Genomic DNA, 27,556 nt, shown 5'->3' on the forward strand with positions numbered 1-27,556 from the left:
TTATGCCCTACCATTATCTCCGAAAGATAAAACCCGAACAATAGTTTAAGATGTAAAACATGCCTTCGGGTCAACTATACATGAAACGAGTATTTAGTATATTGTAACCTAACACGGCGAAAAATACCTGTCTCGGCCATGCCGTCGCCATCTTGACTATCACGTGATTATCTCATCCGCATACTACCCAATAAAGTACGCATCGGAGTCTGGGAACTACTGTGGTTCAAGTAAACATGCAACTTCTCCATTTCAAAGAGTCTGCTTCAGGTATTCAATTGAAACTGCACATATTTGATAATTGTAGTCCATTCATGCATTCATTGTAATTTTATAGTAAAGTATTCGTGCATAAAGGTCATTAACAGATTAATGTTGGTGAGTTACAACATAATACACAACACAAACAATACCACGTCTATTAAAACAACTTTATTATCCATGTACACACAATTGTCGAGCGGAATGAATATGTCATTTTTCATCTACATAGATATTCATGTACATGTATTACACTTAAAACAAGAGAGCTATATAAGAGCTACAGAACTTCTGAAGAGTTACTGTATAGTAATTACTTTTAACAAGCATTTGCATATACCAATACCACCATCAAAGAGACTTTTAGTCGACTTCAAATAAACATGAAGAATGCAGGAGTTCAAAAATGTTTGCAAAAATATAATAATAAATAATGTCACAATGTTTATATCAAAGGCTCAGTACCATGAGGCAACAAACATTACCATAAGTCTTTTCGAAAATTAATGGACTTAATGTGTATAAAGCATTAAGAGTAAACGTCTGTACAGCCTCGCTCGGGAGAAACCGGGCTTGATGAATGTGCGTAAATAAACGTACTTGTATACAATATGTTTTTCAAAAATACACTGAACACCTAATGGTGTCGAACACAATCTTTCTAAAACGCTATAATTCGATGCTGAAATGATATCATTTTATGTTATTAGAACTTTGACCATTAAGTACCAAACAATATATGAAGAAATGTTAAATCAAAATACACAAACATCAAACTATAAATTATGATATTTACATTATAACAAGGACATGTTCAAGTGTCTAGCTGTAAAATAAGGATAAAACATACACCACTACACATTGTGGCCCCTCGAACAACAATTAACCGAGTGAATAAAGCTATTATATGTTATCCATAACCTCATAAACTGTAATCCAGTTGTTAATCTGTAATAAACAACTGTACTTTCTAAAAACGTTCGATATTTTCCGTTATATTCAATCAATAACTAAATGTGCTCAAGACACGGACGCCCCAACTCCCCCGATATTGGATACAAAGATTTTTACAAGTATTTGCATTTGAATAAGTTAATAAAAAAATATTAATTCATGCTTAAAATTTGCCTGATAAATTTTTATTTTATAGGTCATGATGATAGAGGTCGTACGAGTTTAACAAGGTCAATTTGTTTTATCTACGATCTCTATGTATGGTATTCAGCTTATGGCTAATGAAAATTTATATTTTGATTGCTATATTGTTTCCATGAACACGTTAAAGCCCCATAAAGACTCAAAATCAACGAACATATCGTAAAATATTTCCTAAAATAAAGTTTACCCATACAAATCAGTGTTCCTTATAGCAATAACCAAAATGGCAACGCTAGATGTGGTATGGTAACAGATTTTACGATATACAAATACTCGTTTTTATTTTTTGTATGTCAATATATTCCATGTGTATTTCCAACGGTGATATCCGAACATTTATGAGCGAACGCGACATTTACGAGAAGCATGACGTACTTATCATCAGCCGACCGAAGCCATTTCGTTGATTTTGAGTCTTTATAAAGCTTCACTCATTTTTAGAAGTTATTTTCAATTAGCCTGATGCATTATGTAGCTCAAATCCGGACAAGCTTTGTTATATAGATTCATCAATTGACCGCTTTGAACTTCACCTTTGAGTGAGATGAATCTATACGATGTCATTTGACGGCAGATATTTTCAAGGCTCGCCATAAATAATGTAGCTACAATCCGGAAATGATAGGACGAAAGCAATATCAGAACGTACAAACAAGTGCAATCAATAAGGAATTCCACTTTTTGAATGATCACGCTCCCGCAGTCTTGAACAAAAGCAAAAATACTGAATATACCAACACTCGACTAGGGCTATGGAAAATAAATTTATAATGATTGTCGCATATTATATATAGTATGGAGAAAGAACAAATCTTGAGCGTATTGAGCATAACATTCTTCGGACATATTCAGCGGGTTGACATACTGGATTCCTCCTGGAAACTTTTGGCACATTGGTAGATTCGAATTTAAGAAGACCTAAAAAAATAATCCACGTTAGAACAATCAGGTTGTTTCCAACAGTTGAATGGTTTCTACTCATGTGCGGATGCAAACCTATCGTCTTGCGATCTATTTCTTCGGAAGATACCGTTCTTCTGCTTTAACGAGTTCCGGTTCATCTTGTAATCGGAAGACCTCTTTCACTGTCGCGATCTGAAAGTGAAAGTTACAAATTGGGCAATCAAAAGTTAGCCTTAAAGGTTTAGTCTTGGTGTCTTTTTAATAAATAAAACACTTGAAAATGAAAATAAAACGTGAATAAAAAATCTGTGTAAACCATGAAATTCCCCAATGACTTGCAGCAAAGTGGTCCCTGTCACATTGACCTTAGAAATCTTAACTCGAAAATCATTATGGGTAATGGTAGTGAAAAAATGTTTTCCGACATCGTGATTTCTTCGTTATTTGATTGCGTGTATATCTAGAATATAAGCACTGCAACATGTTTCGACGCTATGAAAGGTTTGTAATGTATTGTGAAAAATTTTAATATGAAGCGACATTTTCAGTAATTTTTTTAAGTTAACGATATTCAGGAATATACGTATACACATGTTCAATAAATCAGCATAAAATGGTAATAAATGTAACATGTACGATTAAACTCATTTACAATCAAATATAACCCTACGTTCGGTGCACCCCACCTCTAAATACCGGGAGTGGGGCTGCAAAAAACACACACAAAGACGACAACAAAACTATTTTAATACTGTCGTCTTTGCACGTCGCTAACCTTCGATTCGACGGTTGTCAAGGAGCCAAGCTTGTAGATCTCCGCGGACGTCTGCTGCATCGCCTGTACAGACGCGCGCATGTTGTGGTTGGCCCATATCACCATGGAGACGCCCATGTCCCGGAAATGCTGTGTCGGGGTCTTGTAATACTTGGTCGGTACAATGATGACTGGACCCTGGGACAAACAGGTTGAAATGTGTGCGTCTGTATGTGCGTGTGTGCATGTACTTGCGTTTGGGTGTGTGTGTATTTCAAATTACATTACGCGGTATTTCGGAGCCTGAAGCTGGATTATTTTATGACCTTGGCCCAGCTTTTTCACTTTAATAATTTACTAGACATACAAAAGTAGGGACGACTTATGCATTACAGCTGCAATTTCCAGGTATGTAGGTTTTGCTACAATATATTCAATTGTATTGTGATCTCGTGCTATGGAGGGGAACCGGTGTACCCAGAGGAACGCCCACCTTTCAGGTATGAAAATTGCAATACAAATACATATGCGCCCGTAATGGGAATCAAATCCTGTCGCCGAGTTGAGATAAACCGCGCGGTATCGAAAAGCCGGTATGAATATAAGTTCGTTAAGATTTTTTTATAATTTTACTTGTAGATCATTCTTATAAATTTCAGTTTAGTTTAAACCTATTTATTTTAGAAAGCCTAAGGTTTATTTGAAACGCTCTCGATTCCGTTTCCTGAAGTCTAAAGAACGCTCCTACAGTTGTGATCGAACCCGTGACTTCCCGATCGCTATGCGGGCATCATATCCATTACACTTCTGCGACCTAAGGTTTTATAGATTTAAAGATCTAATTGTAATAGTCTGCTTAAGGCAGGATTTTATATACGAATGGTTACCTTATTTTAGCATGTTATTTTTATGACACTGCCATTAACACGTCCCCAATGCGGGTAGGTGCGCATACCTGGTTCTTCCATACTTTCATGAACGCCTCGATCTCAGAAGGGTCACTCTTCTTACTGTGCATCAATATCGCGTCCGCTCCTGCACAAAAGAAAACAAGATAATTCCTTGAATTAATATCCCCCTCCACTTTCAAAATTGTATGACAGACGAACGGAATGACGGACGGACAACGCAAATTCTATATTTGTTCGCCTTTGCTGGGGGTAAAAAAATCAAACATAATTGAGTATCGTTCTGGGAAAACGGGGCTTAATGCATATGCGTTAAGTGTAGCCCAAGATTAACCTGTGCTGTCCGCATAGGCTAATCAGGGATGACACTTTCTGTGTGTATGGAATTTTTCGTTTAAAAGATGTCACTCCTAAACGAAAATCCAATCTAGGCGGTAAGTGTCGTCCTTCGGATGGCACTTTAAACAGATGCATCATGCCGCTTTTTCCTAAAACGAGGGTCAGATTATTGAGCCGCGTCGTGCAAAAATGGGCATTATGCGATAGGTGGCCAGCGTAGCTGCAGACCATCCTGACCATTAGCTCTGTCTGGTCAGGAGCTACCATGTCCGCTTTCAAGACACGCAAGGGTTTGTGTACTCAATAATGGATAGTATGACTCCCAATCAGAATGCACGTATACAAACGTTGAACAAAAACTGCAACTGATTTCTTACAACTGTGTGGTTAACATATTTATGTCCTGATATGAATGTTAAGCATCGACTGAAATAAAATCCCTGGCTGAGGTATTTGGGTGCGACTGTTATCTAGAAATACAAGCTCGATCTGCAACTTGGAAACCTTACCCCTGCTCTCTGTCAAGCAAGGTATTATAATAATCGGTCTCGAAGGGATTCAATGCCAATTAATGCTGTTCGCAGATTTGATTTCAACAATCGGGGAAAATGAGAACTTTGTTCATTTGCATTCGTCTTAATATGCATATATGGAGCTTTACTGTTTCGATTCGTCATAACGCTTATTTTCGCACTACGCGGCTTAAATTGTATGTAACAAAAATTGTTAACGGCTGATGATCGGCTCTGCATAAGAAAAAATAAAATGCTATTATTTGTTGCGTGAAAATAAACACACAAATTGGTTAAATCACTCGTTACCACAACAAAACAAAGTTGGACCCTTTGCGAATATTGAGTAAAGTTTTAAATGGTAAGCACTTGCGGGTCCTCCGAATTGATCCCCATGTTAAAAGCAGCACGCGTTTAACGTCTTTTTTATTGAACTAAATAAAACTTAAACTAAAAATTTAATCATTGACTGTCATGTGTCCACCGGTCTCTTGCGACACCGATTCAAAAAGGGATCTACTGAAAATGTGTATCCAGCATTGCGAGCGGAAGCACGGTGGTTGTTATACCTGCGTTCCGGTACGCCTCGGCCCGCTTGAGCGCCTCGTCGAGTCCCCAACCGGAAATAAAGGCCTCAACGCGCGCCACGATGCAGAAGTCTGGGTCCCGCTGAGCCTCCTTGCACGCCTGTGACCGGAAATGCGATATGTATGGTATGTGGAAATGTCACAATGATACAGTTAACCGCGTTAAGCAGTCCGCACAGGCTTATCAGGAACGACACTTTCCGCTTTTATGGACTTTTGGTTAAGTGAAGAGTCCTTTAAACGATAGCCCAGTGTAGACGGAAATATGCGACGACACTTCTCGCACATGCATTAAGCCCAATTTTCCCAAAACGAGGCTCATACAATGAATGTGAACAGAGTAATAACAAAGATTCGACGTGTTTGATAACAACACTGTATTCCATTGTTCCATGGCCCCCAAGCACATTACAACTTTTGACATGTCTACGTTAGGTATATATTATAAAATAGAACACTAACGATCTACATATATTAGTTGTTTGTGAACAGTTACGCCACATATATGATGAAAAAAACAACTTAAAAGTAGATTTGTGTGTGTGTGTGTGTGTGACGAGCTCATAACTCTTCGGTTTCTGGTATTTCTGATGATTTTCCTACAGCTAGGTTTTGTGAACCCTGCATGGTTCTACTTGACAACTTGAATTCAAGACGGACAACAACTCAGAAGTTGTCAAGGGGGCGTTAAGCTACAAGTATTTTGGAATCATGAAATGTGTTATCGAACTTGGCCGATGGTTCATGTCCGAAAACATTTGAGTCGTGCTACGTGAAAAGGGTGTTTAATGTATGTGTGTAAAGTGTCGTCCCAGATTAGCCTGTGCAGTCCGCACAGGCTAATCAGGTACGACACGTTCCACCTAAACGTTATTTTTGCTAAGAAGAGACTTTTTTTGAAACGAAAATATAACAAAAGCTGAAAGTGTCTCTCTTGATTAGCCTGTGAGGACTGCAACGGCTAATCTGGGACGACACTTTATGCACATGCATCAAACCCCTTTTTCACAGAGCATTGCCCAATGTTCCTTAAGTTTGATGAAGAAATTATACGAGGTAAATCGCGCGTAGTGGATTTTATTGTGGGTGTGTATGTAAATATCGGCTTTGTCTGGTTAAACACGCTGTAAATAAACATTTTTGACAAATATAAATTAACGAAAATAAATAATTGTTTGAAGGTAACTCGTTTATTGCTGCATTGTTTGCATACATTCAGAAACTTTTGTATTCGTTTCCTTAACCGATACGCGGTAACCGGAGAATACTAAAAGTCACTTTATAAACTAAACTTAAAGTCAATTTATAAACTATTAACAAGTGCCGGTAACCGATTTACATTTAAAATGTGCTCTAGGTATCGAGAGCGGTTTTAAGAAAAAACCTTTATACAAAGCCAAATGGAAAGTAAACCATGTATTTTTACATATTGCTATTGTTTTGATCCTCGTACTTTGATTTTCAGCGCAAACTCCTCAATGTCTGCCAGAGGTTGGGCCCGGCCTTCGTGCAGAGAATTAGTCTTTGGAAACAGCTTGTCCTCCATGCAAGCGCCTGGAACCAGACGAGAAACATCACTTGACGATACAACCTCTGTGCAGAGATTTGAATGGTTCCGAGCATAGCTCGATATCGTTATCGCCAGTAGCCGGGGATAGTTTGGTGACAATACGTTAAGTCAATGAAAACTACCGGTACTCGTCAATCGGAACTCTTCTGGTCGTACTACAACATTTTATGGAAGATCAGCTTCCTGGAGACTGTCGAATACCTGGTATTAGCAGGAATATACACCGTTAATATGTAATTATATGAGTGCCTGATGATTAAAATCAGTTATAATACGCATCATATATACGAAATTGTACCCCGAGGCCCCCCTTCCTTTAATAAGAGACCCGGTGTCTATCAAAACTTCAAAAACTCAACATTTCTTTTTAGTATACGTATCGCGGTAATTATGAACCAACATAGTTAATACTAACTCAATCTATCGCACTATCAGCGAGAATATTAATCGCCAAAGAAAATTGATGACATTTTGATATATTTTTTTAATACAAACATCGACTGAAAACGTTATACGACTTCATGTCAGAGATGCTATCAAAAATAAAATGTGTCACATATGTTGAATGCTAACATTAACCAACATTAACATTACCACGTATGGAGGAACCGGTAAGTTGACAAAATATCAATTATGAGTACTAGGTCGAGAAATCTGCTTCGCCTTTAGTCTTAGTGAAGCGAAGAAAGTGCATTCATCGTTAAATTCATCACAGCTTGATAGTAATGCATGACAGACACATTTACTTTCATCTTTTACAATCATAATTCATAAGCATAGAGTACTTTATGGTCAGAGTTTAAAGGGACTTGTCCACAGTTTGACAAAATGACAATTAAACAAACAACAATTCATTGCATTCAAACAAGCCCAATAACACTCCTGACTAAGAAGCAACGTATACAAATATATGAGCATTGTTCTGAGAAAACTGGGCTTAATGCATGTGCGTAAAGTGTCATCCCAGATTAGCCTGTGCAATCCTCACAGGCTAATCAGGGACGACGCTTTTCGCCTAAACTTGATTTTGCGGTAAGGAGGGACTTCCTTGAAACTAAAAACACCATTAAAGCGGAAAGTGTCGTCCCTGATTAGCCTGTGCGGACTGCACAGGCTAATCTGGGACGACACTTTACGCACATGTATCAAGCACAGATTTCTCAGAACGCGATTCATATGTTCGTTCATCGATAATCTTAAATCGTAAAAAATATATTACGTTTGTAATGCTTTTCGTTTATAATCGAAGAAGAAAAACGTGTTACCGACATATGGTTTTAACTGACAAACGAATTGTTACCTTGCATAACGTAGTAGTAACGGTTTATCTTTGCTTCAAGAGATACGGGGTTCAAGTTCCGGGAAAATCACATTTAAAACAAGAGGGTCAAGATGGCCCCAGCTCGCTCACCTGAGAGGAGTCGGTTCATTCAATCTTTACCTAACGTCAAACTTGACCCAGAAATTGTCCAGACAAACATCCTGGTCAAGTTTCATCATTATTGAACCAAAACTCTGGCATATGGAGTGTTTTTGTTTTTGTAAGATTTGACCTGGTGACTTATATTTTGAGTTGACCACCCTTACCAAACATCAAACTTTGCTTACAAAAATAAATATTATGACCAAGATTCATAAAATCTGAAACAAAATTGTGACCTCTAGAGTGTTTACAAGGATGTTGTATAATATAATGATAATTTGGACAATCTAAGGGCAATAATTATGGCATTAATTATGTGATATAATATATATATATATATATATATATATATAACCAAACTTTTCGGCAAGTGTCATGATGATTGCGCAAAAAATGTGACTTCTAGAGTGTTCCCAAGCTTTTTTTACTATGTATAAATAAAAGAAAACTGCCCCCCCCCCCCGCCTGGCAGCCATGTTATTCAACTGACCGGAACCATTTTTGAACCCAACTCTCATATCAAGGAAACAAATGTTTTGACCAAATTTCATGTAAATTGGGCCAAAAATCTGACTTCTAGAGTGTTCACATGTTTTCACTATATACATATAGAGAAAAATGCCCCGTCCACTGGCGGCCATGTTTTTTAACCGATCTGGACCATTTTCGTACTTGTCTGAGATATCAATAAAACCAATGTTTTGACCCACTTTCATGATGACTGGGCAAATATTTTGACTTCTAGAGTGTTTACAAGGTTTCTCTATAGCCAAATAAGGAAAACTGCCCCCCCCCCCCCCCCGGCAGCCATGTTATTCACCTGACCGGAACCATTTTCGAACTCAACTCTCATATCAAGGAAACAAATGTTCTGACCAAATTTCATGAAAATTGGGCCAAAAATGTGACTTCTAGAATGTTGACATGTTTTCACAAAGAGAATAATGCCCCGCCCACTGGCTGCCATGTTTTTGCACCAATCTAGACCATTTTCAAACTCGTCCGAGATATCATTAAAACCAATGTTTTGACCAACTTTCATGATTATTGGGCAAAAATTGTGACTTCTAGAGTGTTTACAAGGTTTCTCTATAGCCAAATAAGGAAAACTACCCCCCCCCCCCCCCCCGGCAGCCATGCTATTCAACTGACCGGAACCATTTTCGAACTCAGCTCTCATATCAAGGAAACAAATGTTCTGACCAAATTTCATGAAAACTGGGCCAAAAATGAGTCTTCTAGAGTGTTCACATGTTTTCACTATATACATATAGAGAAAAATGCCCCGCCCACTGGCGGCCATGCTTTTTCACCGATCTGGACCATTTTCGAACTCGTCCGAGATATCAATTAAACCAATGTTTTTACCAACTTTCATGATTATTGGGCAAAAATTATGACTTCTAGAGTGTTTACAAGGTTTCTCTATAGCCAAATAAGGAAAACTGCCCCGCCCACTGGCGGCCATGTTTTTTCAACGGTCCGGAACCACTTTTGAACTCACCCAACATTTCATTAAGACAAACATTTTGACAAAGTTGCATGAAGATTGGGCATGAAATGTGACTTCTACAGTGTTTACAAGTTTTTCTCTTTTTTTTGACCCAGTGACCTAGTTTTTGACCCGGCACGAACCAGTTTCGAACTCGACCGAGATTTGATTGGGACAAAGCTTCTGACCAAGTTTCATGAAGATCGGCCAATAAATGTGGCCTCTAGAGTGTTTACGAACAAATGTGGACGGACGGACAGACGACGGACAAAGACCGGTCACGAAAGCTCACCTGAGCAATCAGGTGAGCTTAAAAGTTTTTCCTTATTATTATTCTTAAAATTATTCAAAAGATTATCGTGTTATTAGTAAAATCATTTAATGATATTGTTCAAAAGGAAGGAATGTTCAAAACTTTCACCATAAGCAAATGTACCAGCCTGTTAACTTTAGATGGAAATAACATACCTCCATACCGTGACCGCCCGCTACCCAAACCCCAGACCCCACCCCCCAGTCTGTGACCGCCCGCGACCCAAAGCCCTTTACCTCCATACTGTGACCGCCTGCGGGCCCAAAGCTCCAGACCCCCATACCGTGACCGCCTGCGGTTCCCAAGTCCCAGACCCTCATACTGTGACCGCCCGCAACCCAAAGCCCCGACCACCACATCGTGACCGCCCGCGAGCCTCAAGCCCCAGGCCACCATACTGTGACCGCCCGCAACCCAAAGCCCAGACCACCATACCGTGACCGCACGCTGGCCCCATAATCAGACCCTGAAACTGTGACCGATGGGGGGACCCAAGCCCCAGACGCCCATACCGTGACCGTCCGCGGGCCCCAAGCCCTAGACTCCCAAACCATGACCGCCCGCTGGCCCAAGCCCCAGACCTCCATACTGTGACTGCCCGCGGGCCCAAAGCCCCAGACCCCCATACTGTGAACGCCCGCTGGCCCAAGCCCCAGACCTCCATACCGTGACTTCCCGCGGGCCCAAAGCTCCAGACTCCCATACTGTGACCGCACGCTGACCCGAGCCCCAGACCTCCATACTGTGACCGCCTGCGGGCCCCAAGCTGCATACCCCCATACCGTGAACACCCGCTGGCCCAAGTCCCAGACCCCCATACTGTGACCGCCCGCTGGCCCAAGCCCCAGACCTCAATACTTGACCGCCCGCTGGCCCAAAGCCCCAAACCCCATACTGTGACCCCAAGCGGACCCCACCTGCAATGCCCCTGTCCTCCAGTTTGCGGACAAGTCGTCTGGCGTTGTTGAAGTTTCCGTATCCGGTGTCCGCGTCCAACAGGATGGGGATGTTAGTGGCGTCGCTCATGAATTCCAGCATGTCCACAACCTAGTATGAGAATCGGGAAAAACAAGTTTTACAACTGCCATGATAAAATTCGTATCGATGTTTTAAAGTATGGTAAAATTAGAACTGTTTAAGGATCGATGATCAGTTGTGACTGAGGCCATTTTAATAATGCTCGAACGTGGGTCGGATGCAATTTTTCAGGCATTTTCCTACACTTCTATGATAATGAATGAAAATCTACACACAAAAAAATCATAACAAGTTCATAGTTTTGAAGGCGAGAGATTTTACTATTTCGATGCTTTTTTGTAGAAAATTAATTACATGTATACAATTACGCTCCTTTTATTCCATGATGCTTCAACACATTTACCTAGTGAAGATACAGAAAAGAGTGGGTTATAAATTCGCAGCTGCGATCAGGGCGTACCTGAGTCCAGGAGGCCTCGTTGCTGTCTCGTACACACCACTGGGCCGAGAGGGACAGTCCGCTACCCCAGATACCCTTGAAGCCTGAAGCAGACGTCATGTGAATAAAGGCTGCGGTTGGCTTGATACATTTCAGACGACATTAGAAGATGCAGACGACACAAAACGAGTAATGTAATAATGTTGTTTTTTGTTCCGTTTTCAGTCATAATTCTTAAAAATTTCAACACACTTTGTCATAATTGAACAGTGGAGCAGACGACACGTATAACATAAGGCAGACGACAAGTAGAACGTAAGGCAGACGGCAAGTAGAACATAAGGCAGACGACAAGTAGAACATAAGGCAGACGACAAGTAGAACATAGGGCTGTCATCATATAACTCTAATACAAATGTCTGATGTACTTTTGTGTTCTTTTGCAATTCACACTTCTAATAAAGCTCAACATATTTTCTCTTTTGGTTAAAATCAGATGACATTATAAAGTGCAGACAATATTAGCATGCATGTAATCGATATGTTGTAATTTACCTAACTAAAATATTGTAACAAAATTTTCTTTCTTAGAACCTCAAAGCAGACGACACAACAAGGAAGTGCACAAGAAAATAGCACTTGATTACTTTTATTCACAATGCGAAGATTTTTCAACAGATCTTCCGCTTTTTTGTCAATTTTAACACATCACAACTTTGTTAAAAGGCACTCGACGTATTTATTCGTTGTTTTTATAGTGTAGAAAAAACCAACAACTCTGCATTAAAATTATGATTACAAAAAGATACACTTTTGTAGAACTATGTCTTGATGAAATGAAATGAATAAAAATGCTGTCGAAATATATAGAATTGCATTAAACTGCAAGGTCGCGGTGGCTTAACAGTCGTGTCAGCCTAAAGCGATCGGGAGGTCGCGGGTTCGATCAACTCTTAGGGATTTATCGAAGACTTACCCTCATACGTTACACCCTCGTCTCACACAGGGAACGAACGCGAATGTGAATAAATATAAGATGTGCTCTATGAAAAGGTAGGTTAGTGCATATGCGTAAAGTGCCGTCCCAGATAAGCCTTTGCAGTCCGCACAAGCTAATCAGGGACAACACTTTCCACATAAACTGGATTTTTGCTAAGAAGATACTTCATTTAAACAGAAAACATGTGTCTTGTTCTGAGCAAGCTGGGCTTAATCCATGTGCGTAAAGTGTCGTCCCAGATAAGCCTGTGCAGTCCGCACAGGCTAATCAGGGACGACACTTTCTGCTTTAATGTTTTTTTTTAGTTTCAAGGAAGTCCCTCCTTACCGAAAATCAAGTTTAGGCGGAAAGTGTCGTACCTGATTAGCCTGTGCGGACTGCACAGGCTAATCTGGCACGACACTTTACGCACATGCATTATGACCAGCTTTCACAGAACAAGACACATATGAATAAAGCGGAAAGTGTCGTCAGTCTTTACGCAATGCATTCAACCACCTTTTCACAGAGCACGACTCATATATACTTTAAGCAAAACTAATTATTATTTATCAAGTTAAGTTTTATAAAATCAGTTCACGCTACCAGCTTCCTGTACGATGCGCGCGCTTATGCCGTTGTGTGCCTCCATGATGAATTCCAGTTCCGGTGACGTCAGCATCCGCTTCAGTTTTGTCGTCTTCTGCAAAACCATAAAATAGCAGTGTACTTAAAGCAAAAAAGAGTATGTGATTCAATTGAACGGGAACGTGTTGAAGTCTGAAGAAATGACACAAAATAGTAGTTATTTGATGGCATGATGGCCTCCGTGATAATGATGACGATGATGATTACGACGACGACGAAAATGTTTATGATGCTAATTATATTTACTACTTTGGTGACGACAATGATCAAGACGACGACGAATACGAACGTTTATTCCGGAGCTCGTATTACTGTACCTTTTCCTTTGTCGGCGCCGGTGTCCGGGTGGACATGAGTCTGCAAAGAACTGGTCGGACATGCTCTGGAAAGAAAGAAAACACTGTGAGACGCGATGTATGAAAACGGGGAGTAATGCATGCGCTTAAAATTCGCCAAGATAAGTCTGTGCAGTCTGAACAAGCTTATCAGGTACGACACTTTCCGCGTAAATGGAATTGTTCGTTTGTAGGAAGGCTATTCTAAATGAAAATCCAGTCTTGGCGGAAAGTGTCGTCCCTGATTAGCCTGTGCGGCCTGTGCAGACTAATCTGGGATGACACTTTACGCATATTCCTTAAGCCCCATTTTCCAAGGCGAGGTTCAAATAATCTGAAAGGAACGATTACTCTGCGAGCTTTTCAACTCGCTGTAATTAACTTCACTTTAATTGATTCGAGCGACAAGCAGAGTGTGTTTAAACAAGATTCAATGAAACACACATACATAAAATGCGATAACCCTTTCAATGCTTAGTATAATTTGTAATTTAAGCGGTTCTTTTCACAAGATCAACAACGAGTACATTGGACAATATTTGTGGAATTAGTTGTACATTATTTTGTATTTGATTCATACTTTTGGAAAACGGGGCTTAATGCATGTGCGTAAAAGTTTCGTGCCAGATTAGCCTGTGCAGTCCGCATCTGCTCATCAGAGACAAACCTTTCCGCATTTATATATATTTGTACATTCAAAGGAAGTCCCTCCTTAACGAAAATCCAGCTAAGACGAAAAGAATTGTACCTGATTAGCCGATGCGGACAGCACAGGCTACTATGGGGTCGACACTTCACGCACATTTTCCCAGAGCGCGGCTAATTTGAAGGAAGATCAACCAAAAGATCAAAACGGCAGAATTGATCATGCCAAGCTAACAAAACTGAGAATGATAAGAGACAACCTCTGATTATCAATTGAACGTTATTTTTTTTGACACATGCGATGTTTTCGCGTGTCCAAGGACTTAAACCACGTGCCATTATGTGTCATACGATCTGACAGATAACTAATCTTGGTGTCTTAGAAGGGCATAGAGCTTTCATATTTCTGCGGTGATGTATTATGCAGAATAGCGACCGAAGAGAAAAATACCATAAATTTCGCGTGTTCTATCGCTGTATATGGACTCATCATTGAATTCAGAAGTCACTAAACACGCACATTCAATACTCAGTGATTTGATTGATCGTGAGCTGCAAGTGCAATCTCGCATCGATCTCCGATACAAACGACTCAGACTTCGGAATGCTGTTCTACCACACTCCAGGAAGAAATGTGACTGGTTCCGAATAAATTCTAGGGCCAATTAGGGTCAATTTGGTTAAATAACTACTAGTATGTCGCCAGAATTGTTTTAGCAAAACATGTTTATTGATAGTATTTTAGCAATATTTGAATCTAAGTCAAATGCCGAAGTGGGGTACAAAACTCAGTCACTAAATCAAATCTAAAAGCCGCTTTTGACCCAATCGTGATGAAACTTGGTGAAAATCTTAACAACAGCCAGGTAAAACGACATTAACCACCATTGTTGAAGCCACATTTTACACTCACTCTGGTGAAACTTAGAGTTTTTATAGTCACATTATATATAGACCAAGTTCGATTCTGCGTAAAGTGAGATAGAAAACTAGGCAACAAGACAAAGAAACAACCTTATACATACTTGAATTGATAGCGGCTTATTAACGCTCTGTGGGATAACTAATTAAAAATACAACATTTGAACCGCGCTCTGTGGAAAGGAAATTTCAATGCATGTGCGTAAAGTGTCGTCCCAGATTAACCTGTGCAGTCCGCACAGGCTAATCAGGGACGACGCTTTCCGCTTATATATTTTCGTTTACAGAAAGTCTCTTGTAAGCAAAAATTTAGTATAGGCGAAAAGTGTCGTCCGTGATTAGCCTGAAGGGACTGCACATGCTGATCTGGGACGACACTTTACGCACATGCATTAAACCCCTTTTTCACAGAGCATGGCTCATTTACTTGTGTTCCAAATGACACCGTATGAGTTGTTCGAAATGTTCGCACAAACATCGAGAATCGGAATTTCGAAAATGACCGATCCCTTATATTATTTTAATTAGAAAAAATGTTACGTGTATGTATCAGAACATAAGCGGTTTGTATAACAGCGATGCATGCGAAAAATCAGATTGGCGAAGATTGTGTAAACCACACAAGTAATTACAAAATGGCGAATCGGTTACAATTCCTCACGCACACACTTGCGAAATCTATTAATGTTGCCAAATTACAAATAAGCAACCATCTGAGAAAACAGGGTTAAATGCACAGGCTAATCAGGGACGACAAATGCCCTAAATATGGCTTTTTTTGTTTAAAGTAACAAAATGTCTCTACTTAGCGAAAATCCAGTTTACACGGAAAGTGTCGTCGCTGATCAGCGTGTTCGGACTGCACAGGCTAATATGGGACGAAACTTTACACACACGCATTTAAACTAGTTTTAATGCATGTGCGTGAAGTGTCGTTCCAGATTAGCCGGTGCAGTCCGCACCGGCTAATCAGGGATGACACTTTCCGTCTTAACTGGATTTCTGCTTAGAAGAGTTTCTTTAAACGAAAACTATCATTCAAGCGGAAAGTGTCGTCCCTAATTAGCTTGTGCGGACTGCACATGCTAATCTGGGACGACACTTTACGCAAATGCCCGTTTTCCCAGTGCGAGGCTCAAATATTGACTGGGTTAGTTAGTTCCTATCTAACTTGCGAAATCTGTAAACGTTGCTGACATTGCATTGGTTTAGGTCTTATACTCGATACGAGTTACCAAAATACAAACCATAAATTAAAACCGTTATAAATGTTAATTAAAACAGCAATTCAAGTTAAAACAATTAATACATTTTAAAGAGCGAACTAACAACCATGTAAACATTCTAAATAAAGAAAAGGGTGAAACTGTAAATAGTGGTGCAAATACTTACATTATATAACTTATTTGGAATTATTGGCGTAATTTAAACAGTAAATGTATAAGCAAGAAATACATACGTGCAACTTAGGCCACGTTGTTTTTCAAACAGAACACGAGTGGAATTATCAGTTAAGATATAGAGGATATTTGTTGGATTCGTTGGATTATCGATTTTAATTCACAAGTGATCATAGAAAATAATATTTTCACGAGTGGCGCAGCCACGAGTGAAAATATATATTTTATATGATCACGAGTGAATTAAAATCGATTATCCACCGAACCCAACAAATTTTCTTTTTATTTCATGCTTTTTTTCACAGTTTATTTACAGTGTTAAAGAGTTTAACTAAAGAATTTCGCTGGGAAAATGACGTCATTTCGTAAAAAAAAATGACGTCATTTAACATAACCAGTGAAAATTATCGATAATTTTCACTGATAATTTTCATTGTTTGAAACTGTGAAATTATCAGTTTTAATTCACTTATATTTCTCTATAAACCCCCGGAAAGCATAAAATAAAAATTTCTGTCTACGACTTATTACCTTTATTACTAGTATGACATATTATGTATTATGAAAAACAACTTCATGACAATCTGTAAACATTTCCCTGTAGGAAAAGAAACAATCGACAATGACATTTAATATTTTAGCATTGCTCGGTAAAAATGGGGTTTAATGCATGTGCGTTATGTGTCGTCCCAGATTAGCATGTGCAGTCCGCACAGGCTAATTGGGGACGCCACTTTCCGCGTTTATGACATTTTTCGGTTTAAAGAAAGTCTCTTCTTAGCCTAAATATAGTTTAGGCGGAAAGTGTCGTCCCTGATAAGCCTGTGCTGACCGCACAAGAGTATCTGGGACGACATTTTACGCACATGCAATAAACCACCCTTTTCACAGAGCAAAAAAGTTCAAACTGTAGAAATGTGTGTATTGAATCAAGTTCATCGAAGCATAGGGTCTACGCGTAATTAACCACAGTAACACAGTAACATACTAAGCGGTGCCCGATTCACAAATGTTGAGCATGCCTCACATTCCAGGATGAACAGTGTGTATGGTGGGGTGGTTGGGTGATATGTATTGCTGCGGATGGTGGTTAATAATTGATCAGCAAACATGGGCAATTGTTTGGTTAACATATTTGAAATATTTTCCAATGCACCTCTTGTCCAGGAGAGGTGATTGCTTTTCGTGCGACTGTTGTCGCATGTTGCTGTTGTTGTTGCTGATGATGATGATACTATAGGCCTTTATATATTCAAAAAACTAACTTTTTAGATTTAAATTCACTTGTGGTGTGCGTAAAATTGTCACTGATGTCGTGTTCATTTAAATAAACAAGAGGGCCTGAAAGGCCCAAAGTCGCTCACCCGAGATAAAAAGAAATGACCTGTTTTTTGCAGCCCTTTATATCAATAGAGCAAATGTTCTAACCAAGTTTCATGAAGAATGAACAACAAATGGCCCCATGGCGGAAATGTTTTTCAACAGACTACAGTGTTAACAAGGCAAATATTCATGACGCACAACGGAAGACAGACAATTGACAAAGATGATCACAAAAGTTCACCATGAGCAAAAAATATTATGCTCATAAAGATTGTCACCATGTATGAAGATCAGCAAGTGTCATTCAGATTGAACTAAAAATGTGACTTAAAGTATTCACAATGTTTTACTATAAACAACTGTGGTAGTGCGGTCTCGTTCGCTTACGTAAGTGAACCGGTCACGGGACGGTTACGAGTTATGTTACTGTGTGAGCACTTATGTAATACGGAAATATTTATCGAGTCTAATTAAAGAACGCTTATTTCTAACACACTTACTGGTTGTAATTCAATTAACTAAAGGCGTCCAGTCAGATACGCCTGAATACACTCAAAGAATTAATCTATAAGTAAAGATCAAAGCAGCTTTAATGAAAATAAATAACCTTAGTCTCAAGAATCTATGCATTGTTAACAATGAACAAATACAGCAAATACCTTAATGAATGTAAAAAGAAGTTCACAATCTGTCAAAAAAACTGATATAAATATAAGTTACTGTTAGTCTAAAAGTTGCTTCAAAAATTTTGTTTATAAAATAAGTCTAACTTAATCTAAAGAACACAATTTATGGAGAGTGGAAACTCCAGTGACCTGGCAGCCACGTTTTTCAACAGACCAGAACCATTTTCATACACATCCAAGATATCATTTAAACAAATATACTGACGAAGTTTCATGAAGATTCATATGTCCATATAAGGAAAAATGCCCCGCCCACTGGTGGCCATGTTTTTCAAGCAACTGGAACCATTTTCGAACTTGTCCAAAATATCATTGGGACAAATCTTCTGACAAAGTTTCATGATGATCGTACAATAAATACGGCTTCTAGAGTGTGAACAAGGTTTAACTATAGCTATATAAGGAAAAATGCCACCCCCCCCCCCTTGGCGGCCATGTTTTTCCACCAACCGGAACCATTTTCGAACTCATCCAAGATATCATTGGGACAAATCATCTGACCAAGTTTCATGATTATCGGACCACAAATGTGGCCTCTAGAGTGTTAACAAGGTTTTACAAAAGCATGATATATAGCCATATTAGGAAAATGCCCCGACCCCTGGTGGCCATGTTTTTTAAGCAACCGAAACCATTTTCGAACTCATCCAAGATATCATTAGGAAAAATCTTCTGACCAAGTTTCATGAAGATCGGAAAATAAATGTGGCCTCTAGATTGCTAACAAGGTTTAACTATAGCCATATATAATGAAAAATGCCCCGCACCCTGGCGGCCATGTTTTTCAACCAACCGGCATCATGTTTAAACTTGTCCAAGATATTATTGGGATGAATCTTCTGACCAAGTTTCATGAAGATCGGACAATAAATGTTGCCTCTAGAGTGTTAACAAGATTTTACTATAGCCATATATAGCCATATAAGGAAAAATGCCCCTCCCCTTGGCAGCCATGTTTTTCAAGCAAACGTAACCATTTTCGAACTCATCCAAGATATCATTGAGACCAATCTTCTGATCAAATTTCACGAAGATTGGAAATAAATGTGGCCTCTAGAGTGTTAACAAGGTTTTACTCAAGCCATATAAGGATAACTGCCCCGCCTCCTGGCGACCATGTTTTTTCACCGATCTGGACCTTTTTCGAACTCGTCCGAGATATCAATGAAACCAATGTTTTGACCAAGTTTCATGATGACTGGGCAAAAATTGTTACTTCTAGAGTGTTCACAAGGTTTCTCTATAGCCATATAAGGAATATTGCCCCGCCCCCTGGCGGCCATGTTTTTCAACGGACCGGAACAATTTTTGAACTCAACCAATATATCATTTAGACAAGCATTTTGACAAAGTTACATGAAGATTGGGCATCAAATGTGACTTCTACAGTGTTCGCAAGGTTTTTCTTTTTTTGACCTAGTGACCTAGTTTTTGACCCAGCGTGACCCAGTTTCGAACTCGATCGAGGTATCAATGGGACAAATGTTCTGACCAAGTTTCATGAAGATCGGACAATAAATGTGGTCTCTGGAATGTTCACAAGGCAAATGTTGACGCCGCACGACGCACGACGGACAAAAGGCGATCACAAAAGCTCACCATGAGCACAGCTCAGGTGAGCTAAAAAGTAGTGCTCCATTTGTATTTATTAGCATTGAAGTTAAAGCAAAACGTATATTCAACACACAGACTTATTTGATATATTACTCAAGTAAACAGAGGAATAAAATCAATTTGCTTTAGTACTATCGTTGTAACGACATTAACTCATGAAATGAATCATACATAATATGGTATTATTGCTCTTATCTATATGGGTCCTTATTTGGTTTGTCAGTATCTTTATATAAAAAAAAAATAAAACAATAAATTAAACAATATTAAAATTCTATGGAAGTTCAAAGGGACACCACTCGTGAGTACGCAAGAGAATTTAAATTATTTTGGGCAGCGCCCATTTATATAAGCTCTTTACTTCTAATTAGAATATAACTAATATAACTGCTTTTGCTTGAACATGTCTATGCTAGAGCTGCTGCTGCAACTTCTATATAGATAGTAAGAAACTAGTCATATACATGCTATTGCTATTACAGATGAATATTGCCAATGCTTTTTCTACATCTACTGCTTCCTGTACGTCTATTGATTCCCTATATGCTATCACTGGTATTCTATTATTATACTTTCTACATCCAACATATGTTACAACATGTGTTCCTTTAAAAACAAATATTTTACCGTACACAAACAATGTTATCAGATTCCCAAAACAAACAGGATAGAATTACAAACATTTAATATGTCAGACCGTCTAGTTAGATACTAGCCTAACATACCGGCCAAAACACTCCAAACTAAAGAGCAACAATCTCCAACGCAGAACGGAAAGCTTAAAGATAAAAGTAGAAGATAAGACTTATAAACATTATAATCGATATTATTATACAGAGCACTAATTCCGTTTTCGTGGGTTCCATTTGGGGATTTTTTTATTTACACCGTAATTTTCACTAATGGTTGGAATCCTACCATGAAAACGAAACTGTGTTTGCAAATGAAGCAACATGTTCTCGGTAAAATTGATATTCATATGAGCTTGTCATGTGAAAATGGGTCTCATGACTTATGTTTCCAGAGTATCTCCAGCCCAGCCTGCGCATCCGCGCGGTCATGCACTCTCCGTTTATGAGACCAGGGGACTGTTTCTTAAAACTACATACGTTCAAAAATCATGCGTAAGTGCAAAATGTTCAGTTAGTAGCGTTTCTATAAACTTTGTAAAGATACGTTTACCCTGTTTTTGCACGTAAAGTTACGTGTGCTCAAAGGCTCACGTAACTCAGTAATTTAGCGTAAATATGGCGGCGTATGCTCGCCAAGGCTCGTGCTTTTTGTTTTCTAAGCTTCGCATGATAAACCTGATCTATAATCAACACTAACCTATTATTCTATTTATCCCACTTTTTATTTTGTGAACCTTTTTGTTTAAACAAAATTAGTTTGAATGGATAATTTCGCTGGATTTATGACGTCAACACGTCGTAATATTGACGTCATTTCCTGTCGTTGATTATAGATGATATTTAATCAACGGGGCTTTAATCAGCCGGATTCGCTGTAAAAGTGGGATAAAAGGCTTTATCCATCACAAGACGCCAAGTTGAACTCGACGAATGTGACGTTTGCTGCGTGATAGTAAACATGGGTAAAAGTATACTTTTTCTGTAAGTTTATTTATTAGAATTGTATAATCTACGTTTTTGTAAATAGTTGCATTTATACTATACTGCTGTGTCAATGAATGACAATTATACAGTAGTCTGTGCTAATATTAATTCAATTATTTTTAGCACAGATTACTGTATAATTGTCATTCATTGACACAGCAGTATAATATAAATGCAACTATTTACAAAATTGTAGATTACTGTATACAATTTTGATTGATAAGTCAACAGCGCTTCTTATTAATGTGTATACGGTTGTCACTTTATTGTTGAATTAGGCACATTTACAGTTTAAGCAGAAGTTCTGCATCAAGATCTATTTCTTTGGAAATGATATCATGCATATATCATTTTGTCAAAACTGCGTAAAATAAAATATACTGTAGAGACTGTGAGATACAACCTGTCGACATGTTAGCTCAGTTGAGTTAGATTGGTCTTTGTCAGCTCTGGTACTACTTGAAAGTTCCCTGGGTACTTTTATGTATGCTACAATATACCCTGGGTACAGAAAATATACTTAAACATACCCAGGAATACTTAGGCTAAATCTGCTGTTGTTTGCTCTATTTTCAAATTAATAATGTTTCTGTTTACATTCTGTGAAATGGCCTCCGCGATGATATTATCGAAACTCGTACTCAAAAAAGCATACTGAGTTAGATTTTGTTCAAAGAGTATTTTGTTTCGTATTTGGAAGTGCGTTTGATGACATCAGATTTTAGGCAGGAATAAAACTCTGTACCCAGGGTAGTGAGGGTACATTGAAGTGTACTTATGAGTACCCCGGGTACTTTTAAGTTGTACGGGGCCAACAATGACCAATCAAGCTTGATTGAACCACATCGATCAATCGATCTACCAACCCTTCAATATTTAGGTCAGCTATGCTATTAAACCGACACTTACATCTTAATCAAATGGGTATGTGTCGGGAAATTATGATCCTATTATTGCAACCATAAATAGTACCAGATCTTAACAATACTATTCTTAAGGTCTGGCATCATCCAAACCTGCGATAACACCGGTTTAATACTGTATTGCGACATTATGTTGTTTTAAAGCGATAAGTTTAACCACCAAACGATTCACGTCCTTCTGTGCCATTGTTATGCCGCTGAGCTTATAATTAAAGATTTTCTGAGATTAGTGTGTTGCTCATAATAGCTCTATTTCGCATAGTTTTGTATTAAATCGCTCGCAACGTATTTATATGGTGACATATAACGGCCATGTAGAACTTGCTGTTGTTGGCTCTATTTTCAAATTAATAATGTTTCTGTTTAAATTCTGTGAAATGGCCTCCGCGATGATATTATCGAAACTCGTACTCAAAAAAGCATATTGAGTTAGATTTTGTTCAAAGAGTATTTTGTTTCGTATTTGGAAGTGCGTTTGATGACATCAGATTTTAGGCAGGAATAAAACTCTGTACCCAGGGTAGTGAGGGTACATTGCAGTGTACTTAAGAGTACCCCGGTTACTTTTAAGTTGTACGGGGCCAACAATGGCCAATCAAGCTTCAGTTGTTTAAGCGCTGCAATTATCTCTCATCTCATCAGGGTCTGCGCTGTTTGCTTAAAGGAATTTCTGTAAGAAATATTCTTAATATAGAAATAAATATACTGGACATACCTAATTTTGGAAATAAATTGATCCAATTTAAAAGGATGGGAGAGTCCACTAGGCATAAATGGGGTAAAAATAATATTTTCATGTGCAGATAGCACACCTGCTGCAGGATATGCGCGGGTGCCTGTAGGGGAGTGTATTAAGAGACTGCAACATATGCGGCACACAATACCCCACGGAAATACATCAATAGGCGAAATACACCAATTATAGGCGAACATCATTAATATGCGATATCCCAGATGATAACTCTGGTTCGAATATTTGCACATTGAGGCAAAATTGTTTGTACGCATGATAACACTACTACTAAAACATAGATTAATCACAAATTTTTACCGTGAACTATTTATTCTGTTGCGTTTACGTTGATATTAACTTGGTATAAGCTCGTACATGCATCCATTTCAATTATAGATAGTAGCAGTTACGCAGTTTTCAATGTCTCCCCTTGACAGAAAGTGGCGAACTGAGCTTCAATTTAATAAATCGAAGGTTGTCGCAATCTCGCGTTGTCAAGCCCGAAGCACAAACACTGACAAATAAATCTGTATCACGCGGTTGCGATTTCGCAATGTAGAGCACATGTTTGTGTGCATATTAACTTTCTTGTAACATGACCAGTTGGAAATCATGGTAACTGTTTTGACATTAAAGCCATATTGTTAAAGTTTCAAATAGACATATTAGACGTGCATTGAAACGATACTTTACACTGAACAGACCTGATATAGTTTCAGTATGAATTGAACCACATCGATCAATCGATCTGCCAACCCTTCAATATTTAGGTCAGCTATGCTATTAAACCGACACTTACATCTTAATCAAATGGCTATGTGTCGGAAAATTATGATCCTATTATTGCAACCATAAATAGTACCAGATCTTAACAATACTATTCTTAAGGTCTGGCATCATCCAAACCTACGATAACACCGGTTTAATACTGTATTGCGACATTATGTTGTTTTAAAGCGATAAGTTTAACCACCAAACGATTCACGTCCTTCTGTGCCATTGTTATGCCGCTGAGCTTATAATTAAAGATTTTCTGAGATAAGTGTGTTGCTCATAATAGCTCTATTTCGCATAGTTTTGTATTAAATCGCTCGCAACGTATTTATATGGTGACATATAACGGCCATGTAGAACTTGTTAAATTTAGGGAAAAATAAAATAATAAAAAAATGAAAAATTTCCCAAACAATCTTAGCATAAAAAAAGTATGTAAACAATATAGTGAGCAAACGTATACGCCTGACAAAGACAACTATTTTACAAAATTACAACTTAAAAAATACAATTAAAAAATCAAAGCGTCAAAAAAGAATGTATGCAAAATTATAAAATTAACAAGTTATACTCATGACCAACAAAATAGTTGTAACGCTTTTCATGGATACATTTATAAACGTTTACCTCCAGCAAATAGTTTAAACTACCATTCAAACTCAAAAATCTGCGAGGTTGGTAGCCCGCTAGCTTTTGCTTTGAGAGATAACGGGTTCGAACTCCGTGGTACACAATTTTAATATTCGAAATAATTACAGTTTAGCTAGCATATTTTTTTTTATTTATTGAATATGCGACAAAATGTTGGAAAATTGTCATTTCGATAATCTGTGAAGTGAAGTGCAAGACTAAATACGGAGTATTTAGAAGACGTGGTTAGGAAGTCAATATTGTTGTACGTTAATAAACTTGATTGTGTGTATTCCTGTTTTTGTTTTACTTTTAGGTCCCGCCAGAAAACTATATGACGGTCGGTCGAAGTGAACCGTAAGCGCGATAACTAAAGCGTAACACATTTGCTCCCACGCGAAACATTGCTGCACCCCGGCTCAATGACGCCCATTACGAAAAGCATTTCACGCCAGAAACATCATTCAATACCGTTAACCTGTAACCTGACTACAACAGAAAGCATACACTTACCTGCCTGCGCTGAAAATTCCTTCAATACTTGACTGCAAACAAATCGGAACACCCGAGAACCGTTAAATCCACTGGCCTTCATTGCGTGTTAGTACAACTCGACGCGCCGACAGTCGGATTTTCAATGACTAGGATCAGCAGACGATTTATTTACAAATACTGCGGATTCCGGAGATACTTAAACGCGGAAGATAATCATAAACTTCGAAACACGCACACAAACACACACGAAAGTCGATGTATCACGCTTGTTACTAAGTACTCGTGGAACGATAGTTCTTTTTCCCCGAGCGTGTTTGACTTTGATGCCACGCTCGGATGAGCTCGACTTGCGTTCAATAATTTGAGGTATCCATTAACATTACACCAATCTTATAATTTAGCTCAGTAATTTCAAAATCGCATTGAATGGTTTAAGAAGACAACGCTTTCAACGTATTGGGAATTTCAATGCTTGAAACCGGTTACATTTCTTCATCAAATAAACTTTTGTTTGGAAATGCCTATAAAATTTCAGTGAAATACTATGTTACTTGTACGCCTACTTCTATTTCATTTCCCAATGCGATATTCAGCCGCGGTATATTTATAATACACTGTACGTGTTTTTCCAATTGGAAATAAAAGAAAATTTTGAAATCCTTTCTATGTGAACTAAACAACACCGCCGTTTTGGTTTTGATTGATGTGTCTGTCTAACACCACTGTAATCCTGTCAGCCTGATTTTGTCCACGCCGCTCGATATTCTCAATAATTGTTCGGGCTTGATGACATTCTGAATCCTATGCTAACGGAAATTCTTCATTTGAATTGAAGCTGAAACAGCCATTACACGTAGTTCAGCGGTTATACTATAGACTACATAATTATTTTATGGGCCGTGCTCGGTTAAATGGGGGTTTGAAGCATGTGCGTAAAGTGTCGTCCCAGATTTGCATGTGCAGTCTGCACAGGCTAATCATGGACGATACATTCCGCGTTATTGTTATGTTTCTTTAACAGAAAGTCCCTTCTTAGCAAAAATCCAAATTAAGCGGAAAGAGTCGTCCCATGATAAGCCTGTGTGGACTGCGCAGGCTAATATGGGACGATACTTTACGCACATGCATCATTTCACAGAGCACGTCTCATAAAGTTTATTCATTAAAGGCACTTAATCAACACTGAGCTTGGAATAGCTTACGTCCATATCACTACATACTCAACACAATCGCGATATCAGGCTCACATGCTTCCCGACTCATCTCCACACAAAAAGGCGGCTCATGAATAATACAGCACACAGTTCATTCCATGACTCATTAGCGCCTCCTATGAAACAAGGCTGTACGGAGAAGATATCATTGTGCCTTGCTCTGGGAAAACGGGGTTTATGCAAGTGCTTAAAGTATAGTCTCAGATAAGCCTGTGCAGTCCGCACATAGAAGCGGAAAGTATCGTCCCTGATTAGCCTGTGTTGACTGCACAGGCTAGTCTGGGGCAACACTTTACGCATATTGATTTTACCAAGTGTTCCCAGAGCGAGGCTCACTTGGTTACCAAGACCATCCGGAAGGTAATTAATTAATAGAGAAGTGATTAAATCTTATCTCGGAAATTGTTATTTCCGCCACGTATTGATATGCGGATGCTAACGTTTAAATCTTAAGATAACATTATCAACACACCTTACTGTATGGTTTAAGTTTACATAAACAATGTGTCAGCAAGACCACTTTGAGACATATTCCCACGTTTTATAATTGAACTGCGTTCTGGGGAAATGACAATTATAAAAAGTGCGTAAATTGTTATCCCTGATTAGCATGTGCAGAACGCACAGACTGTTTAGGGACGACACTCAACGAGTTTATGGTATTTTTGTTTAAAGGAAGTTTCTTTTTGGCGAAAGCCGAGTAAAGTCGGAATTGTACGGACAGCACAAGCTACTCTGGGACAAATATCTTCACATTTACAAAAGAAATTAGGAAATGAGAAAGCTCTGTTTGCAAATTAAAAGGTCTGTCAGAAGTTTGCGTTTGACAAGAGCGATCGATTTCATTGATCGGCGACACCATATCTGAACAAAACACCGAATAAACAAATCGCTTTGCAAATAGCCGCCATGTAGATAAACTAAAATACAAGACAAGCCCAACAAAGGTGTCGTTAGCGTATTTTATTATGTGCGTGTATGCA

At 38.6% G+C, this 27,556-nt stretch overlaps 1 protein-coding gene across 3 annotated transcripts; it reads right to left on the bottom strand.

Annotated features, from left to right (window-relative positions):
• Window positions 1–417: 417 nt before the first annotated feature.
• On the bottom strand, window positions 418–26,905 carry LOC127852662 (phosphoenolpyruvate phosphomutase-like). 3 transcript variants are annotated; one of them, XM_052386621.1, is made up of 12 exons: window positions 26,885–26,905; window positions 26,580–26,702; window positions 25,378–26,194; window positions 13,582–13,646; window positions 13,223–13,319; window positions 11,659–11,741; window positions 11,138–11,267; window positions 6,876–6,976; window positions 5,405–5,522; window positions 4,032–4,111; window positions 3,098–3,274; window positions 418–2,514 (listed from the first exon to the last, which is right to left on the bottom strand). In XM_052386621.1, the coding sequence occupies exons 3-12, from the start codon at window positions 25,457–25,459 to the stop codon at window positions 2,431–2,433; spliced, it is 1,017 nt and encodes a 338-aa protein (XP_052242581.1). In that variant the 5' UTR covers window positions 25,460–26,194; window positions 26,580–26,702; window positions 26,885–26,905; the 3' UTR covers window positions 418–2,430. The 3 variants fall into 3 exon arrangements, with proteins under 3 accessions (XP_052242581.1, XP_052242588.1, XP_052242574.1); XM_052386628.1 differs by lacking the exon at window positions 26,885–26,905 and having other exon boundaries at window positions 25,378–26,160; window positions 26,580–26,856; XM_052386614.1 differs by lacking the exon at window positions 26,885–26,905 and having other exon boundaries at window positions 26,580–26,856.
• Window positions 26,906–27,556: the final 651 nt, after the last annotated feature.

Source organism: Dreissena polymorpha, chromosome 1, assembly GCF_020536995.1.
Source record: "Dreissena polymorpha isolate Duluth1 chromosome 1, UMN_Dpol_1.0, whole genome shotgun sequence".
Classification (NCBI taxonomy): Eukaryota; Metazoa; Mollusca; class Bivalvia; order Myida; family Dreissenidae; genus Dreissena; species Dreissena polymorpha.

Excerpts from the sequence above, each read along its gene's own strand:
- LOC127852662 (XM_052386621.1), bottom strand. The coding sequence starts at position 25,459 with ATGAAGGCCAGTGGATTTAACGGTTCTCGGGTGTTCCGATTTGTTTGC. Across the intron at positions 11,268-11,658 it reads ACGAGGCCTCCTGGACTCAG|GTTGTGGACATGCTGGAATT; the intron begins GTACGCCCTGAT and ends TTCTCATACTAG. Across the intron at positions 5,523-6,875 it reads AGTTTGCGCTGAAAATCAAA|GCGTGCAAGGAGGCTCAGCG; the intron begins GTACGAGGATCA and ends TTCCGGTCACAG.